The sequence below is a fragment of the Natrix helvetica genome (assembly GCF_964273705.1).
Source record: "Natrix helvetica genome assembly, chromosome: Z".
Taxonomy (NCBI): Eukaryota; Metazoa; Chordata; class Lepidosauria; order Squamata; family Natricidae; genus Natrix; species Natrix helvetica.
In genome coordinates, this window is record NC_138554.1 from 140637587 (window position 1) to 140656795 (window position 19209).

At 47.5% G+C, this 19209-nt stretch overlaps 2 protein-coding genes across 4 annotated transcripts in view; both read left to right on the top strand.

Moving 5' to 3' along the window:
* Positions 1-5194, top strand: part of TBRG4 (transforming growth factor beta regulator 4) — a gene marked incomplete at its 5' end in the record, with an annotated part of 27052 nt that extends 21858 nt beyond the window's left edge. Inside the window, 4 exon segments of the mRNA XM_081970241.1 lie at positions 1152-1397; positions 3226-3334; positions 4597-4711; positions 5021-5194. Coding sequence (XP_081826367.1) covers positions 1152-1397; positions 3226-3334; positions 4597-4711; positions 5021-5122 — 572 coding nt within the window. The 3' untranslated portion in view covers positions 5123-5194.
* Positions 5195-11256: 6062 nt separating this feature from the next.
* LOC309381198 (uncharacterized protein) overlaps positions 11257-19209 on the top strand; it is a 65618-nt gene continuing 57665 nt past the window's right edge. For all 3 annotated transcript variants that reach the window (XM_081931927.1, XM_081931926.1, XM_081931925.1), the window contains exon 1: positions 11257-11464. In XM_081931927.1, the coding sequence (XP_081788053.1) occupies positions 11410-11464 (55 nt within the window). In that variant the 5' untranslated portion in view covers positions 11257-11409. The remainder of the gene's footprint in view (positions 11465-19209) is intronic.

Sequence of the window (19209 nt, forward strand, 5' to 3'; positions counted from 1 at the left end):
ATAGATAGATGATAGATAGATAGATACAAGATAGATAGATAGATGATAGATAGATAGATAGATGATAGATAGATAGATAGATGATAGATAGATAGATAGATAGATAGATAGATAGATAGATAGATAGATAGATAGATAGATAGATACTGTAGGCAGGCAGGCAGACAGACAGACAGACAGACAGATAGATACTGTAGGTAGGTAGGCAGGCAGGCAGGAAGGCAGACGATAGATAGATAGATAGATAGATAGATAGATAGATAGATAGATAGATAGATAGATAGATAGATACTGTAGGTAGGCAGGCAGGCAGGCAGACGATGATAGATACATAGATAGATAGATAGATAGATAGATAGATAGATAGATAGATAGATAGATAGATAGATAGATAGAAGATAAATAGATAGATGATAGATAGATAGATAGATAGATAGATAGATAGATAGATAGATAGATAGATGATAGATAGATAGATACTAGATAGATAGATAGATAGATAGATAGATAGATAGATAGATAGATGATAGATAGATAGATAGATACATACATACATACATGCATACAAAGATAGACAGACAGACAGACAGTAGATGATAGATAGATAGATAGATAGATAGATAGATGATAGATAGACAGACAGACAGATGATAGACAGACAGCGACAGACACAAACAGACAGATAGATACGGTAGACAGACAAACAGACAGATAAGAAAGTAAGAACAGAAATAGAGAATAAGAGGAAGAAAGGGAAGGAAGGAAAGGAAAGGAGGAAGAGAAGGAACTGAAAAGAGAATAAAGGAGATTGAAATTGAAAAGGAAAGAAGGAAAATGGAGGACAAATGGAAGGAGAGTGGAAGGGAGGAACAAAGAGAGAAAGGAGAATAGAGAAATGGACAAAGGAGAAAAAGGAAGGAAAGAAAAGGAAACGAAAGAGAAATAGAAAGGGAGGGAGGGGAAGGAAGGAAACGAGAGAGAAATTGAAATAGACAAGGTGGGAGAAAGAAAGCCCGTCTGCCCCAGACCCTCCCGCACGTGTTTTTCCTCTGCTCCTCCTCCTCCCTGAGCAGGGTGGGGGTCAGGCTAGATGACCCCCGTGCTCCCTTCCAACCCCTTGGATTCTTCTCTCTCCTCTGACATGGCTGCAGGGAACTGGACTCCGGCCCGTCAGAATTCCTGGCTCAAACTGATGCACATCAACACCACGGCCCAACTGGAGTCTCCGGGTTACGACGGGCCCTTCCTGCCACCGGATAAGCTGACCCTCCAGGATTTGGCAGTTGACCGGACCCCCACTTCTCTCCAGACCGACGTCAACGCCATCCTTGCCAAGGTGGCCGGTGGTGAGGCAAAGGTCCGTTTCGATGTGCACACCCCCTTCGGCTGGAAGCTCGGTGAGACCCCCAAGTGCCCCGGCTCAGCTTGTGGGGGGGTGGAGGCTTAGGGGTGGACCCCACGAACAGTTTGGGGGAGTAGCTTAGCTCTCCAGTCTCTCTGGACTTGCAGCTCCCTGAACGTTCGAAAAAAACCCAGTCCTCGACTTACGACTGCAATTGAGCCCCGTATGTCCATTGCTAAGCGAGACCTTGGTTGTCTTTTCCGACCTTTCTCCCACTCCCTGGTTGTTAAGTGAATCCCCAAACGGTCAGTTTGGTTCAGTTCAGATTTGTAAGTACTTAAAAGCCAGAATATAAGCTTTGAAAGGACTTTAGAGATCCTCTAGTCCAACCCCTGGCAGGAGACACCTCCTTGTAGGTTGTTTACTTAACGACAGGTCACGAGGACTGTCGTTAAACCAGACACTAGTGGAGTCAGCTTGGCCCCATCTAGATGGCTTTCCTGCTGTCGTTGTTCGGCAAATCCCTGCAGCGGGGAAGTGAGCCACGCAGTCATTAAGTGAATCCTTGACATTCCTCGTTGTACGGCCGCAAAGGGGGATCGCGGCAACCCCCCTGGGACGCTGAGAACATAAAGACGAGTCAGTGGCCAAGTGTCAGAATTTTGATGCTTTTGCAATGGTTGTAAATGTGAAAAATGGCCCTTTCTGTCGGGGCCGTTTTAACTTTGGACGGTCGCTAAATGAAGCATCGTGAGTGGTGGAGTAGCCATGCAGGTGGCAGGCCTGCAACAATTCCCAAACTCTTCATCCATTCCACCCTTCCTAGAGGCTGTGGTCCATTGTTATGGGCAAAACCTTCCCACCGTCATTAAGTGAATCGCTTCACTTGATAAATGAGTTGCACGGTCGTTAACCAAATCCAGTTTCCCTGTTGACCTCGTTCCTTAGACAGTCACAAAGGGGGATTGTGTCACCCGCAACCATCGTAAATACGAGTCCCTTGCCAAGTGTCGGAATTTTGACCGCTGGGACACTGCGACAATCGTTAGTGTGAGAAGCGCTCTTTTTTTCAGCACCGTTGCGTCTGTGGACCGTCACTAAACAAGTGGTTCTAAGTTCAGGACCACCTATATCTCCTGCGGACTTGCAGCGGATCCAAAACCCATCATCCACTCTGGCCCATCTCCTTAGAAGCTGAAGAAATTTGGTCCTCCTGACTTCCCTTACACCCTAGGTTGAAGTCTCTTTGTTTTTGTTTAGCGACCATTTGGACTTGCGACGGCCATAAAAAGAAATTGAGAAAAGTCCTCGTACTTACAACCGTCGCCGTAGTCATATGCTCCAAATGTGGGTAACTGCCATTTACAAGTCACTCTTGAGTTAGCACCTTTCATTTAGCAACTGTTTGAAGTTATGACGGTCACAAATAAGGGATTCTGGGAAATTCCTCACACTTACAACCGTCGTCGCAATCATATGCTCCAAATTTGGGCTACTGCCATGACTCACCATTCTTCATTTAGTGACCGTTCAAAGCTACTGCGGCCCTGAAAACAGCGACTTAGGACCGTTATTCACACACTTACGACCATCCTAATTCAGATGCTCTTCAACTGACTCATATTTATGACCATCGCATCACCCTGTAGATCATGCGATCCCCTTTTGCAACTTTCCGATGAGCAATGGGGAAGGCAGATTCACCAAACAACTCTAGGGATTCGCTCAACGGCTGGGCTGCCCCCGACAGGTCGTAAAATGGGGCAAAACTGCCTTAGCCAATGTCTCACTTAGCGACATAAATTCTGGGGCTCCGTCATGGTCGTAAGTTGAGGACTTCCTGTAGGAGGAGGGGGAAATAAGTTGTTCTCCTCTCTTTGTAGATGCTGAGATGCTTTTGGACTCCGAAAACAACCCGCTCCCTCTGGCTGAAGGTGGCGCTTTCTCCGTGGAAGGGCTGCTCAAAGAGTCTTTGGCGTCCGGGGTGAGAAGGTGAGGCCCTCCCTACAGGTAGGCAACAGGGGGAGGGGGAGAGGAGTTGATACCCCCCCCCCCAAAAAAATAGCCAGGTAATAAAAGGGTACGTGGTTGAATCCAGAAACTGAGACATCTTGTGACCCAACTAGGTTATGGCATCAGGGCTGGAAGGGAGGAGGAATTGGCTTTCTGTATATATACAATCGACTCTTCTAGCTCTGCTTTGATTTGTCTTATTTTCCCTTCCTCCCTCTTTCCCTTCTTCTCTACCACTCTTTTCCTTTCTTCCTTTCTTCCCTTCCTTCCTTCTTTCCTTTCTTCCTTCTTTGTCCTCCCTCCCTCCCTTATTTCTTTCTTTCCTTTCTTCCTTTCTTCTCCCTCTCTCGTATCTACCTTCCCTCACTTTTCCTCCCTCCTTCCCTCCTTTCTCCCTCCCTTCTTCTTCCTTCCATTTTTCCTTCTTCATTTCCTTGCTTCCTTCTTTGTCTTCCCTCCCACGCTCCCTTACTTCTTTCTCCTTTTTCCTTTCCTTTCTTCCTTTCTTTCCTCCATTGTGCTCCCTCCATCTTCCTTCTCCTCTTTCCTTCCTTTCTTCCTTCTTTGTCCTTCTTGCCTATCTACCTACTTTTTCTTCCTTCCTTCCTTCCTTCCTTCCTTCCTTCCTTCCTTCTTTCTTTCTTTTCTTCCTTTCTTTCTCTTCTCGTTTCATTCATTCCCTTCTGCCCTCCTTCCCTTTCTTGTTTTTCTCCCTCCCTCCCTTCTTTTCTCCTCTTTTTGTCATTCCTTCCCTTCTGCTCTCCACTCTCCCTTCCTCTCTCCCTTCTTCCTCCCTCCCTTCTCTTTTCCCACTTCCTTCTTTTCTCCTCTTTTTGTCATTCCTTCCCTTCTGCTCTCCACTCTCCCTTCCTCTCTCCCTTCTTCCTCCCTCCCTTCTCTTTTCCTCCCTTCTTTCCTTCTCTTTTTGTCGTTCCTTCCCTTCTGCTCTCCACCCTCCCTCCTTCCTCCCTTCTTCCTCCCTCCCTTATCTTTTCCTCCCTTCTTTCCTTCTCTTTTTATCGTTCCTTCCTTCTCCCTCCATTCTTTCCTTCGCTTTTCCTGCCTTCCTTCTTTCCTTCTCTTTTTGTCGTTCCTTCTTTCCCTCCCTCCGTTCCTTCGTTCCTTCGTTCCTTCTCTTTTTCTCCCTTCCTTCTTTCCTTTTCTTTTTGTCGTTCCTTCCCTCCCTTCCTCCTTTCCTTCTCTTTTTGTCGTTCCCTCCCTCCCTCCCTCCCGTCCTTCAGGCTGGTCTTCCTCCTTTGGGAGTTCCCCAACTTCAGCAACCGTAGCAAAGACCTTCTGGGACGCTTCATTATGGAGCGACGACACCTCCAAACCGCCGGCTTCCTCATTGTCGAGGTGAGTCACCCACAAGGTCATTAAGTGAATCGATCTTCCCCTTGAGGTGGCTCGTCAAAAGGTCGCAAAAGGGGATCGCGGGGTCCTGCGACCGTCATAAATACGAGTCAGCGCCGATGGTCTCAATGTGGATCGGTGCGGAAAACGGTCCTGAGTCTGCTTTTTTTCCCAGTGACATTGTAACTCGGTCACTAAATGATTGGGGTCTCCTGGAGCAGGGGGTTGGACTAGATGACCTCCGAGGTCCCTTCCAACACTCTAATTCCCCATCAGACTGGAAATCCTAATCTTCTCCCTTTTCCTCCCCAGGTTCCTTACCATGAATGGTTCAACCTGAACACAGAGTGGAAGAAGACCCAGTATCTGAAAGACAAGATGCAGAAAGCCCTCTCCAAAGATTTAGTGGACTAGAACTTTGCAACCAGGTGTAAAATGCGAGTAAATGTGAAATCGCGTGGAATTAAATGATTATTTTGTACAGAATTGGCTTCTCTGTCTGGTCTTCCTGGATTTAGGTTTTTTTTTAAAAGGGGTGGGGGGTCTCCTCAGGGCCAGGAGAAGGGAAGGGTCGGGCCGTCCTCGACTTATGACCATCTGTCTAGCGACCAAAGTAACAGCGCCCCCCCAAGAGATTATTCCTCACACGACCACGTTCACCAAATTGGAGGCGCTTGACAGCTGACATGTACCACTCCTCCTCCTCTTAAGACCGCTGTGGAGTTTGCAAATTTTGGTTGCTAAGCGAGATGTTTCTTCCAGCGAATCTTGTTCTGTTTTATGACGTTTTCTTGCCGTGGTCGTAAAGCAAATTGCAGTTTTTTTTAAGGGGGGCACAAGGTCGTTCATTGATTTGGTCGCTAAGAGGGGATCGTAGGAGGATGGGTGGCATTGCAATCATCATAAATTGGAGCCGGTTGCCAAGGGTCCGAATTTACAACCGTCATTAAGTGCAAACAACGGCCCTAAGTCCCTTTTCCCAGTGCCGCTGTAACTTGGAACAGTCACTAAACGAACCGTTGTTAAGTCGAGGACTCCCTGGATTTGGAATGCTTGACCACCGACTCACATTTATGATGATTGCAGGGAGCTAGGTCTGTGTTTCACACTTACGACCATCGCAGTGTGCCTGTAGTCTTGCGATCCATACTCTGACACTTGGCAACCGACTCATATTTACAATGGTGGGGGTGGGGGGGGTCACGTTTTGTGATGAATTCGCTTAATGTCCGCGTGACTTACTTAACAACTGGGCCAAAAAAAGTTCTAACTTGGGACAAAATTCACTTTGAACAATTGTCTCACTTAGCAGCCAAAACATTGGGCTCCATTGTGGTCATAGGTCAAGGACTATCCTATTTCTTTTGCCTTTGTGGCGGAAAGGCTCTGAGTTCAAATTCACGTATTTTACAGTTTGAATATAAATCTGGAATGTGGAAAATCGGAGGAAGAAACCCATTTTTTAAAAAAATTCGGGTGACTTCAATCTCTTTAATCCACTTTAATCAACTTTTTTGGGGGGGAGGGACTCTGGCTCAGCAAAATCGCAAGGATAAGTGGACTCCTTTTACAATGCGAGTTACGAAGATCCCGGAGCCAATTGGTGTTGATTTGACAATGTTTGGCTCGATGCGGCCGGTGAACCAAAATGGGCATTTTGCATCAGACAATCCTTGAAGTGTGGAGAAAATCAGAAAACAAAGGATGGTGGGCTGGGGATTCTGGGGGCTGAAGTCTACCCATCTTCCACTGCCAGGTTCTCAAGCCTGAGCCATAACTTCACCCAGCTTATCTCGTCAATAGCTCAACTGGGTTACCAGCCCCCCACCCTCCCTCCCTCCCTTCCTTTGTCCTTTCTTCCTTTGTCTTTCCTTCCATCCTTTCTTCCTTCCTTTCCTCCCTCCCTCCCTTTCTTCCTTGTTTTTCCTCACTCCTTTTCCTTCCTTTCCTTCCTTCCTTTGTCTTTCCTTCCTTTCCTTCCTTCCATCCTTCCTTCCTTCCTTCCTTTCCTCCTTCCCTCCCTTCCTTCGTCTTTCCTCCCCTTCCTTCCTTCCTTCCTTTCCTCCCTCCCTTCCTTGTCTTTCCTTCCCTCGTCTCCTCCCTCCCTCCTTCCTTTCCCCCCCCTTTCCTTCCTTTTCTCCCAATTTCCTTCCTTCCCCCTCCCAATTTCTTTTCCTCCCATTTTCCTTCCTTCCTCCCTCCCTCCCTCCCTTGTCTTTTCTTCTTTCCTTGCCTCCTTCCTCCTTCCTTTCCCTCCCTCTCTTTCCTTCCTTCCTCCCAATTTCCTACCTCCCCCCTTTTCCTCCCTCCTTTCCTTTCTTCCTTCTCCTTTTTCACTTTTTCTTTCCTTCCTTCCATCTATCTGTCTCTCTGTATTTATGTCTTTCTGTCAGGATTCCAAATAGCATCTTCCATAAAATAAGAATCCGAGGCAAATGGTTCCTCAAAACTCCAGTTGATGAAGGGAGCCATGTTGGCACATCTGGGAAAACCCAAATCTGAAAGCTTCCCGGTTTCCCCCACCTAGTTGAAAGTTCAAGATCTTTCTCCCCCCCCATACCCACAAGCCCATCCCATGTCCAATCTCCCACTGCTAAACTGGCAGCTTCCACCCATCCACATCTGTCCAGGTGCAGGGACAAAGCGACCTTAACTTTCCGAGAAATAATGTTGTTATGGCTACACACCATCCAACTCCGTATAATCCCCCCTCCCGTTTTCCCACAGTAGAAATTGTGGCAGGCCTAGTGCAAAAAGCAAAAGATGGCTTCCAGGCGTGACAGTTATTTCCTCTTCCTTCTCTTCTTCCTCCTCTTTTCCCTCCTCTTCCACCTCTGTAATCCCCTCCCTTCTGGCACTGATGGTGTTCCCTAGTTTAGTCACAAAGCATCAGCAAAAAAATAACCAAGGTCAGAGAGAGCCAATAGTCTCACAGTCCTCCTCCTTCCTCTTGCACTGATGAAACTCCCTAGTTGGGTCACAAAATGTCTGCAAGAAACCCGCCAAGCTCAGAGAGCCCCAAGGAACCCCCCCAGTCCTTCCTCCTCTTCCTCTTCCTCCTCTTTGTTCTCTCCCTCCCTCCTCCTCCTTCCTCCCCTCTCCTATCCCTGATGATGTTCCCTAGTTGGGTCATGAAAGTTCTGCAAGAAACGCACCAAGTTCAGCAAGCCCCAAGTTCCTTAGCCTCACTGTTCCCTGGAGGCAAAAATCTAACCACCTTTTAAGGTTTGATGACGACCAGGATTCTGAGCCTGTTGCAACAAGGACACCTCTGCAGGGATGGCTGCATTAGGCAAACCATGATTTCACATGGGTCTCATATAAAGTCCTGGTGCAGTGCAATGGGTTCCTTCAAAATCCCTTCTGCTGCGTCCCCACCCGCCCAAAAAAACTGTGTCCACCCCAAACCATGTAACCCCCCCCCAAATGCAACCCCCATCTTCCCCCAAAGGGCACACAAAGATGGCAACGCACAACCATTGTTATCCTGCTCCCTCTTCAGCTGCCATCTCTAACCGGGCCTGTCACCATGGAGATAAAAGGCAGGAGGACCAGGAGGCAGTTTCCATAGCAACTGCCTGGCGATGACACCCGCAAAGGCCAATGGGGTGTTTTCTCCTGGGTTCCCATCTCCTGACACCCACACACGCGTCACAAGGGTGAAACATGCCAAGCACACGTGCCCAAGGATCATTTTTGCAAGCCACCCTTTGTCCAGCTTTCTTAAATGACATCCCGGGCTGACAGAAACCGGGATTAATCCATCTTTTATGGTGCCAACAACTCTTTTTGGCAAAACCTAGCCATGGAAAACGGCTGCCGGAAGAGTTTCTGACCACGACGTCAAGAGGGATTAAATTATATTTATCTGTTCCGGGTTACGATGTTTTTCAAACTTTCAGAAGGAAGGAGATGAAAGGACGGATGGATGGAAAAGAGAGGGAGGGATGATAAGAGTGGGGGAGGGAGTGATGAGAGAGAAAGGGGAGAGAGAGGGAGGGAGTGAGGGAGAGAGAGGGAGATGAGAGACAGAGAAAGAAGGGGGGGGGACGGACAAAGAACAACAGAGAACAACAACACATTGGAGACCTAGTCCTAAAACAGATACATAAATATAATAATAATAATAATAATAATAATAATAATAATAATAATAATAATAATAATAATAATAATAAACAACTTTAATTTATAGACCGCACCCTTTCCTAAACAGGACTCGGGGCGGTGTACAGTCATATTAAAACAATGTAAATACAAAAATATAGGTAACCACCAAATATGGTAGGTGGCTGTGGAAAGATGATGGATAGATAGATAGATAGATGGATGGATGGATGGATGGATGGATGGATGGATGGATGGATGGATGGATGGATTAGGTAGATAGGTAGGTAGATAGTTACAAACATACATACATACATTAGATAGATAGATGGATAGATATGGTTAAGAAGGTATATCAGGGGTGTCCAAACTTGGCAACTTTAAGACTTGTGGATTTCAACTCCCAGAATTCCCCAGCCAGCTGGCTGGGGAATTCTGGGAGTTGAAGTCCACAAGTCTTAAAGTTGCCAAGTTTGGACACCCCTGGTATAGATAGATACAGTGAGAGAGAGAGAGAGAGAGAGAGAGAGAGGGAGGGAGGGAGGGAGGGAGGGAGGGAGGGAGGGAGGGAGGGAGAGAGAGAGAGAGAGAGAGAGAGAGAGAGAGAGAATAGGTAGATACGACGGATGGATGGATGAAATACAGAAACAAACAGATACACAGAGACTCCCAGAGACACAGATTTACAAACAGCCACACAGAAGCAATCAGAACACAAACAACAAAAGACAAATATATTGGTTCACATACGCACACACAGACCCACCCAGGCACAGCAACCCACAGTCACAAAAGCTTTGAGACCAAAAACCCCATTTTCTCACAATTTTCCCAGCTGTGGGAAATCACGATTTGATCCTCCACACCTTCACATCCCATCTCCAGCTCATAAAACAAGGCACGAAGAGGTAATCCAACCCCCCCACCCCACCCCCCCACCCCCCCAGCCAATTTACAACATTGGCACAAGTAAAGGAGCTGGAATTATGGGGGGGTTTTAATCTTCCCTACAGCAGGTGGCAGCACTGATCCAACTTCAATATCCAAAATTAGATCATTCTCTGTGTTTCGTCCCGGGATGGGAGGCCACCAAGAGATCCAAATATTAGGCTAGATAGAGAAGTAAAAAAAAAAAAACAGGTTTTTTTAATCTGCTTTCCAAGAGAAGTCCAGGCAGTCCTCGACTTATGACCACAATTGAGCCTAACCTTTCTGTTTGCTAAGCAAGAACCTTCGTTAAGTGAGCCTCACCCCGCGGAACAACCTTCCTTGCCACCGTTGTTAAGTGAATCCCTGCACTTTTTCGATTAGTCACACGGTCGTTCGGTGAATTCGGCTTCCCCCACCCTCCTGACATTGCCCACCGGACCCTAGGACGCTGCAACAGTAATTAAGTGTGAAAAATGAAAAAAAAAACCTATTTTTTAGGACCGTTGTCACTTGGAACGGTCGCTAAGTGGACCATCATAAGTTGAGGACTGACTGTAAGTCTCCTTCGTTTTTCTGCCTGTGCAGGGTTTGCCTTCTTGGGAATGATTTGTGGGGAGCAGGAGACCCCCCTAAATAGCAAAAGGAGGGGGAGTCATTCGTTAGATGTCTGAATCAGAGCAGACCCTGAACGGACACATTGATCTCTTCGTTCCTTGGCCCACCTCGCAGGGATGTCGTGACGCACCCCCCCCCCCCAAATCTGTCTTTCTGGGAAGAAATAGGGTAGAAGCTGATCTTTTGGGGGACCCCTGTCGCATCCGGGAGTCACGTGGCCCCACCCCATGCTCTCCCCCACCAAGAGGGACCCTCTTCCGCTCCCCCTGCGTTGGTGGGCTTGCGACCCTCCTCTTTTTTTACAGGGTGCTACTGGTGGTTCGCAAAAAAAAAACTTTATGGGGGCGTCTCTGCTGCTGCAGCTTGCACCCCCTTTTTCCGGGGTGCAAGTGATACTTGGTGGTGGTTGGGATCCCCTTTTCGTGGGGTGCAGGGTCTCCTTCACTGCTGCTCCTGAGCCTTGCACCCCCTCTTTTGTGGGGCACCAGCTCTGTCTTCCTGCTCAGCCTGCACCCCCAAAAGACGTATGGGTCTTTTTGCTCCGCCGCTGCCAGGCTGATGCAACGATCCAGCCTCCCCAGCCGCCTCCCCCCTTCTCCCTCCACTCTCCCCCCACCCTCGCTCTCTGCAGTGCCTGGCACACGCCCCCCCCACTCCACTCCACTCCAGGAGGGAGGGAGGGGGGAGGGCTGGACCAGAGGAAGCTCCGCCACCGCTGACATCAGCCGGGATGACGGAGCGCTCCGCATCCCAGCCGGGCATCCCAGACTGGATCGCCAGCCGGGCGACCCCCGCCCACCCACCCCACTAAGCGAGCCCTCCTCGCCACCGCGCAGGCTCGGTGGGCTCCTGGCCCGCCCCCTCCCCTCCCACCCTCCCTCCTGCCACCCCCCTTTTCCCCTCCCTTCTTCCTCCTGGCCGGCTGCGCAGAACACCCCCCCTCCACTCGCGGCCACAATCTCAGCCAGCCGGCCGGCCGGAGGACCCCCGCCCCGAGAAACAGCCGGCTGGTGGAAAGGGGAAGGGGTGTCCCTGAAGCGCCCCTCATCATGCCTGGGGAGGCAGCCGGTCGCCAAGCCCCGCAGGCATCGCCGATGCAGCCAGGTGAGATCCCACCCCACCCCGGTCGCCCCCACCTTGCTTGGATTCCCCGAAATCCCCGGAGAGGAAGAGAAAGAGAGAGAAATGGGAGGGGAGATGAGAGATGAGAGAAAGCTGGGAAAGATGAGTGGGGTAAAGAGAGAGAGGGAGGGAGGGAGATGAGAGAGAGAGTTTGATAGAGAGAGATAGAGGAGGTAGATGATGGATGGATGGATGGATGGATATAGATAGAGAGATGAGAGAGAGAGAGAGAGAGAGAGAGAGGTGAGGGAGGGTGTGAGAGAAACAGTGAGGGGGAAGAGATATATATAGATGATAGATGATAGATAGATAGATAGATAGATAGATAGATAGATAGATAGATAGATAGATAGATGATAGATAGATAGATAGATAGATAGATAGATAGATAGATAGATGATAGATATAGAGATATACGATAGAGATGATACAAAGAGACACACAGAGAGAGAGATTAGATAGAAAGATGAGAGAAGGAGGGAGGGAGGGAGGGAGGAGGTTGCCAGTCCTAAAGAGGCAAGCGGGATCTCCTTTTTTTTGACCCCCCTTCATCTGGGCATTGTGGAAAGAAGGCCTTGCTGTCTGCCCCACCACCACCCAAGATGGGATGGGGGGGATGAGCCACATGGAATTGTGGTTGGGGGTTTCCCTCACCCCAAGGAAGTTTGTGCTGAGCCTGTCCTTGAGAGGACAAGAGTCTCCTTGGAATGTGGGCCAGGGGACGGGGCCGTTCCCTCAAAGTCAGGGGGCCAGAGGGACGAGCCCCTCTCTTTTGGGGTGAATTTCGCAGGGGGGAGCAAAGCAGACTCAAAGAAGGGCCCAGGCTGGGCCCACCCCTCTTTTTGAATTTCCATTACTTTCCTTTTCTGCTGTGTCGCCCCCCAAATCTTCTCCCATGCCCCATGTTTCATCCAGGGCCTCCTGGAGACCCCCTCCCCAATTCCACAGCAATGCTTGCTTAACAAGTCAAGTTACACCCCAAAAATCTCTTTCCCTGTTCAGACTCTTTATTTGGGGGGGGGGGGCTGCAATGCCCAGCTTGGAAGGAGCACCTCTAATTCCCTTCCTCCCCACCAACCCCAAAACGTGGCTTTCCCCCTCCCCACAAATTAAATATTGGGGAGGGGAAAATCCCCCCATTTTCTTCTGGGTATTTGGGGAAATAAAACAAGGAGAAAGCCTATCTCCTTTTCAAAGTGGTGAGGTTTGGGGAGATCCATGTGGAAGGATGAGGGGGAGGGGGCTTGTCTTCCCTTTAGGGGCCTGATCCTGGGGGAGGGTGACCCCCCCAAATTCCCCCGGGGAAGGGGGGGCACGGAAACTTTTGGAAATTCTGTAATTCCACCCACCTCCATGTTTCCTTTTGAAAAGACAATGCTGGTTTGTTTGCTTGGTTATCAAATGGCAGAGGATATCCAGGCCCTGTACCCACCCACCACGCTCCCCCCCCCCGATAAAAAAAACCTGCTCTCCAAAAATTCATGGGGGGCTCTGCTGTGCTTCACTTCCAAATTGATTGCCACTTTTTTCTCAGCCTCACAATTCTAGATTTTAAAATTTATCTATCTATCTATCTATCTATCTATCTATCTATCTATCTATCTATCTATCTATCATCTGTCTGTCTGTCTGTCTGTCTGTCTATCTGAAGGATGTTCCATCTTGCCCATGGAGGATCAATCAGCAGAAGAGCTAGGAGTTCACACACACACACACACACACACACACACACACACACACACACAGAAGGTGTGGGGGGGGGGGTGGCCACAGCCGGGAACAGCTGGCCTTGGGTTTCTCCTCTCTGACTCTGCAGATTTGAAGACTGGCTGAAGGTGGGGGTAAAAGAAATCTTGTTTTGTGCTGTGTAATGAGAGTGTTTGCAGCAAAAAATCAGGGAGGGAGGGAGGAAGAAAGGAAAAAGGAAAGAAGGAAGAAAGAGGAAAGAAGGAGAAAGTAAGAATTTAAGAAAAAAAAATGAAAGAAAGAGATGAGGGAGAAATTAAGAAAAAGGAAGGAAGGATGAAAGGAAGGAGATGTATGAGGGATGGATGGATGGGGAAGGAAGGAAAAACAGAAAAAAAAGAGAAAGGAAGGAAGAAATGAAGAAATGAAGGAAGGAGATGTATGAGGGATGGATGGATGGATGGATGGATGGGGAAGGAAGGAAAAACAGAAACAAAGAAAAGAAAGATAGCAAGAAAGAAAGAAGGAAAGAAGGAGGAAAGGAAGGAGATGTATGAGGGATGGATGGATGGAGAAGGAAGGAAAAACAGAAACAAAGAAAGAAAATAGAAAGAAAGATAGAAAAAAGAAAGAAATAAAGGAAGGAAGGAAAGAAGGAAGGAAGGCTGTGTCACTAACCACACACCCACTGAAACACACATTCACACACAGAACCCACAACCCTTTGTATCTCCGGATACAATTGTCCTTCTCCACAATGCTGAGCTGTCACGCAAAGCCATTTTTCTGGCCTTCCTTTGACCAGGTTTACCCTCCAGGTAAATCCCACTTGAGACAGGGATTAATCCTCCCATAATCCCCTCTGCCTCTGTTCCACCTCCGCATCAGGATGTGGGTCAAACCTGGTTAATCTCCCCCACCTCCCCGTCATCCTAACCTTGGGGTCCCATTGAGGTGGGAAAAGGATGGAGGTTCAGGGTTTTTCTCTTCTCTCCCTCCCTCCCTCCATTCCAACCCCCCCTCCCCTCTGTCTCTCACACAGACACATTGGGCCCTATCTAATAAAATGAAATTCAATGGTGAAAAGAGTAAGGTTCTACATTTAGGCAACAAAAACGGAATGCACAGGTACAGTATAGGTGGTACCTTGCTCAACAGTAGTAACTGTGAAAGGGATCTTGGAGTCCTAGTGGACAACCATTTAAATAGGAGCCAGCCGTGTGCAGCAGCTGCCAAAAAAGCCAACACAGTTCTAGGCTGCATCAACAGAGGGATAGAATCAAGATCATGTGAAGTGTTGATACCACTTTATAAGGCCTTGGTAAGGCCACACTTGGAATACGGCATTCAGTTCTGGTTGCCACGATGTAGAAAAGATGCGGAGACTCTAGAAAGAGTGCAGAGAAGAGCAACCAAGAGGATTAGGGGACTGGAGACTAAAACATATGAAGAACGGTTGCAGGAACTGGCTATGTCTAGTTTAATGAAAAGAAGGACTAAGGGAGACATGATAGCAGTGTTCCAATATCTCAGAGGTTGCCACAAAGAAGAGGGAGTCAAGCTATTCTCCAAGGCACCTGAGGGTGGAACAAGAAGCAATGGGTGGAAACTAATCAAGGAGAGAAGCAACTTAGAACAGAGGAGAAATTTCCTGACAGTTAGAACAATTAATCAGTGGAACAGAATTTGCCTCCAGAAGTTGTGAATGCCCCAACACTGGAAGTCTTTAAGAAGATGTTGGATAGCCATCTGTCTGAAACGGTATAGGGTTTCCTGCCTAGGCAGGGGGTTGGACTAGAAGACCTCCAAGGTCCCTTCGAACTCTGCTATTCTATTCTATTCTATTCTATTCTATTCTATTCTATTCTATTCTCTCTCCCTTTCATTTGTATCTATCTGTCAGTCTGTCTGTCTATCTATCTATCTATCTATCTATCTATCTATCATCTATCATCTATCATCAATCTGTCATCTATCGTCTCTCCTCATACCTCTCCCTCACTCCCTCCATCTCTCTCTCTCATTTGTATCTCTCTATCGTCTACCCTCTGACATACCATCTCTCTCTTTCTTTCTCACTCACTCACTATCTAGCTATGATCTATCCTCTCACACACATACCCCCTTCCTCTCCTTCCCCCTCCCTCTCCCTCTCCTTCCCCCCCCTCTCTCCCCCCCCCTCTCTCTCTCTTTTTGGGGCATCTGTTCTAGTGCCCCAGGCAGAAATAACACAGGAAAGAGGTTTCGGGCAGGAGAAACGATGGGAGTATTTTATTGCTTTGACTCCGACCAAGCTGGGAAGTAATTTGAATTCTTGCAAACTCCGGAGAAAAAGGAGGTAGGCTTGTCCGAGACCTCCCAAAGTCACCCAGCTGGATTTTGTCCTAAAGTGCTACTAGAACTCACCGTCTCCTGGTGATTGGCCGAAAGTCACCCAGCTGCCTTTCATGACTAAGGCAGGAGTAGAACCCCCAGCCAGATTAATGTGAAAATATGTTCATTCTCCAGAGTTCATTTTTTTGTCACACTCTGGAATAACCCCCCCCCCCCAAACGACCCAAATCTAGAGAAATGCAAGGAAAAAATTTGCAAGTTTTCCAAAAATTGGAATATTTCAAATTTTTAACTCGCATTCAAGAAATGTCGGGGAGGCCAGGGGAAGATCTGATGGGAAGATTAACAGGAGATTTTTAAAAAACCAATCCTGATTTTACAGCTGCTCCCCTTGCCTGGATTAATGCCCCCCCTCCCTTTAGTTTAATCGATCGGTTTAAAATATTTATACGGCCTCTCATCTTTTCACTGGGCGTCTCCCAAGCAAAGACTAAAAGGCAGTTAGAAATCGTACTAAATGTAAAAAAAAGTAAACCGATTAAAATGTTTAAAAAGCTACAAACATTTGGTCTGGGGCCAAATCAAATCAATTTTTAAAAATCTTTTTATTCTCTCTGTTTCTTCTCCCAGAAATGTTTAAATAATTCCAATTTCAGAAAATAAACGAGATATGTTGACTGCTACTATGTCATCACCCTCTTTTAACAACCCCATAATCCCTTGCAGGGTTGGAGTCTGGGCAACTGAGTGTTTAATGGCCGGATGCCATTCCGGTCTCCAATGAGGAGTTTTTTTTAAGCAGATAAATTATCATCGTGCCCAGAGAGAGAAATATCTGCCTCTACCTAGGATTGAACTCACAGCCTCCTGATTGTGAGGCGAGAGCTCTACCTCTAGGCCGCTGCACCACTATGTGCTATCGTATGGGATAGCTATATTAAACTTCCCTGAATATCATGTGCTGGTCATAAGTGATTTGAATACCTTTTTTTGGGTCATGGCTGTGGAGCAAATTGCCGCAGTTGTTAAGCATGTCATGAGGTCGTTAAACGAATCCAGCTTCTCCCTTTGACTTCACCTGTGGAAAGCCGACCAGGAAAGTTGCAAATTATGGTCGGGAAAAAGCTAACGTTGTAAACCAACACTGGTTGAATTTGGATGAAGCGGTTGCGTTGACGTTACAACTGTTGTAAGTGCAAGGACTGGTCGTAAGTCACTTTTTTGGGTGCCCTTTTAATTTCAAATGGTCACTAAATGAATGGTTGGAAATTAAGAAGGAATTGTAGTACCTTCCTTGGACTGGTTGTATGGCGCCCTTGTAACTTCAATTGGTCACTAAATGAACGGTTGTAAGTTGAGGACGACCTGTATTGGCCTCATTGGGTGGTTAATATTGGATTGTTGGTCTGGTATTAATTCTGATGTTAATCTCAGTTTATCTGGGTGTGGATTGCTGTTCTGGTCTTCAGGTTTTTCTTTTTTGTCTTTTTTCAATGGTGGGTAAACATCGTTTCTCCTTCTGTGTCCATCGATGGCTGCTTTGAGTGCCAAAGTGCCTTTGTTTCTAGATTTTGTTTACTTGGTTTACTCTATGGTGATCAGAGTTTCCCAGTTGAAACTATGGTTGAAACTATAGTCCATGGGTTGTGCAATTAAGGAGTTCGCACTGTGTCTTCTGCCTGCTTGTTGGTGTACCTGGATGCCTTCTGCTAGTCTTCTCCCTGTTTCTCCTACACAGCGGCTGTTACAATCCCTGCACTGTCTGTTCCAGATTTTATTGTCACTTTTCAAAGGTGTGTAGACATGATTTATCTCTCTGTGTTCGTTGATGGCTGCTTGGTCTGAGTACCAGTCTTCCAGGAATTCTCTAGCCTCGTTTTTTGGACTTGGTCTAAGATGGTCACAGGTTCTCAAATGAAACCATGATTGAATCAGTCAATGTGGTGTTCCATTAAAGAGTTTTCATCATGTCTTCTGACTACTATCGGTAGTTGGTGTTCATGGTAAGGAAACCTCTAAAAGCCAACAATCAAGGTCGGAGAGCACCAAGCACCCCATCCTCCTCCTCCTCCTCCTCCTCCTCCTCCTCCTCCTCCTCCTCCTCCTCCTCCTCCTCCTCCTCCTCCTCCTCCTCCTCCTCCTCCTCCTCCTCCTCCTCCTCCTCTTCTCTGCAACTTCTAGAACTGAGGATGTTCTGAAATGTGTGAAAGAATACCAAGACTCCACAGTCATCCTCCTCCTCCTCCTCCTCCTCCTCCTCCTCCTCCTCCTCCTCCTCCTCCTCCTCCTCCTCCTCCTCCTCCTCCTCCTCCTCCTCCTCCTCCTCCTCCTCCTCCTCCTCCTCCCCCCCTGCGAATCCCTCTTTCTTCTAGCAGTGATGATGTTACCTAATTGGGTCCTAAATGTTTGAAAGAAAACCATCAAACTCAAAGAATATTAAGGACCCCACAGTCCTCCTCTTCCTCTTCCTTTTTTCCCCTTCCTCCTCCTCTTCTCTCCCTTCCAGCACTGATGATGTTCCCTAGTTGGGTCATGAAACGTTTACAACATAGCAACCCAGCTCGGGGAGCACCAAGGACCCCACAGTTCAATCCTGAACTTCAAATTTTATGTTTTGCTTGTCCAAAGGTCGCAAAAGGGGGTCACATGACACCCCCCCCAGGACACTGAAATCACCGTAAGTACAAGTCAGTTGCCCAGTGTCCAAATTTTGATCAGGTGGCCGTGGGGGGGGGGCTGAAAATGGTTGTGTGTAAAACGATCGTAAGTCTTTTTTTTCCAGTGCTGTTGTGACTTCAAATGGCCACTAAATGAACCGTCATACGTCGAGGACAACCTGAGTTTAGAATAGTTGCAGCGGCCCTTGGTCATGTGATCACCATTTGTGACCTCACTCACTGAAACAGGAAATTCGTACAGAATTACAGAATCACAAGACTTGAAAGAAGGGACTTTGAGGTCATCTAGTCCAACCCCCTGCTAGAGCAGGAGACCCTTTACAGAATTACAGTATAACAGAGTTGGGAGGGACCTAAGAGGTCATCTAGTCCAACCCCCCCTACTTGATCAGGAGATCTTATATACCGTCCCAGACAAACAGTTGCCCAATCTCTTTTTTAAATCCTCCGTTGATGGAGCACCTATAATTTTTAGATTTTTTTTTATAATGTTCCCTTTTATAAAATCTCCCCGTCTTCTGATCTCTCCCCCCACCTCCCCCCACTGTGAAAATTCAAGAAGCCGAGCCGAGTGCGAATTCCGAGAGTCATCAGTGTCCCTCCTTTGGGCTCGCGCAGAGAGCTGGCGACAGGGATAAAGGAACAATTAGAAAAAGGAATGATTCTAAAAAAAGAAGAAAAATAAATCTCTCTGCAAGCCATGCGTTCTGAATTTTACAGGACCGCTCTGTCCCTCGGAGGCTTTTTATGGTTTTCTGCTCGATCAATTCCAGTTTGTGTCATTTTCTTGGAGAATGGGGTTGGCCTTGTGTGTCTTTGTGTGTCCGTGAGTTTGTGTGTTGCTTGGGACCGGAAAATGCGGGATTCGTTTGGGATGAAGTTCCTCTGTTTTCACTGCGGCTTTCCGACAAGGAATGGGGGAAGCCCCGTTGTCTTCATTTACTTAACAATGGTGGTGATTCGCTTAACGACCCTGGCAAGAAAGGTCGTAGGATTGGACATGTCTCACCTAACAATCTTGACAGCTTT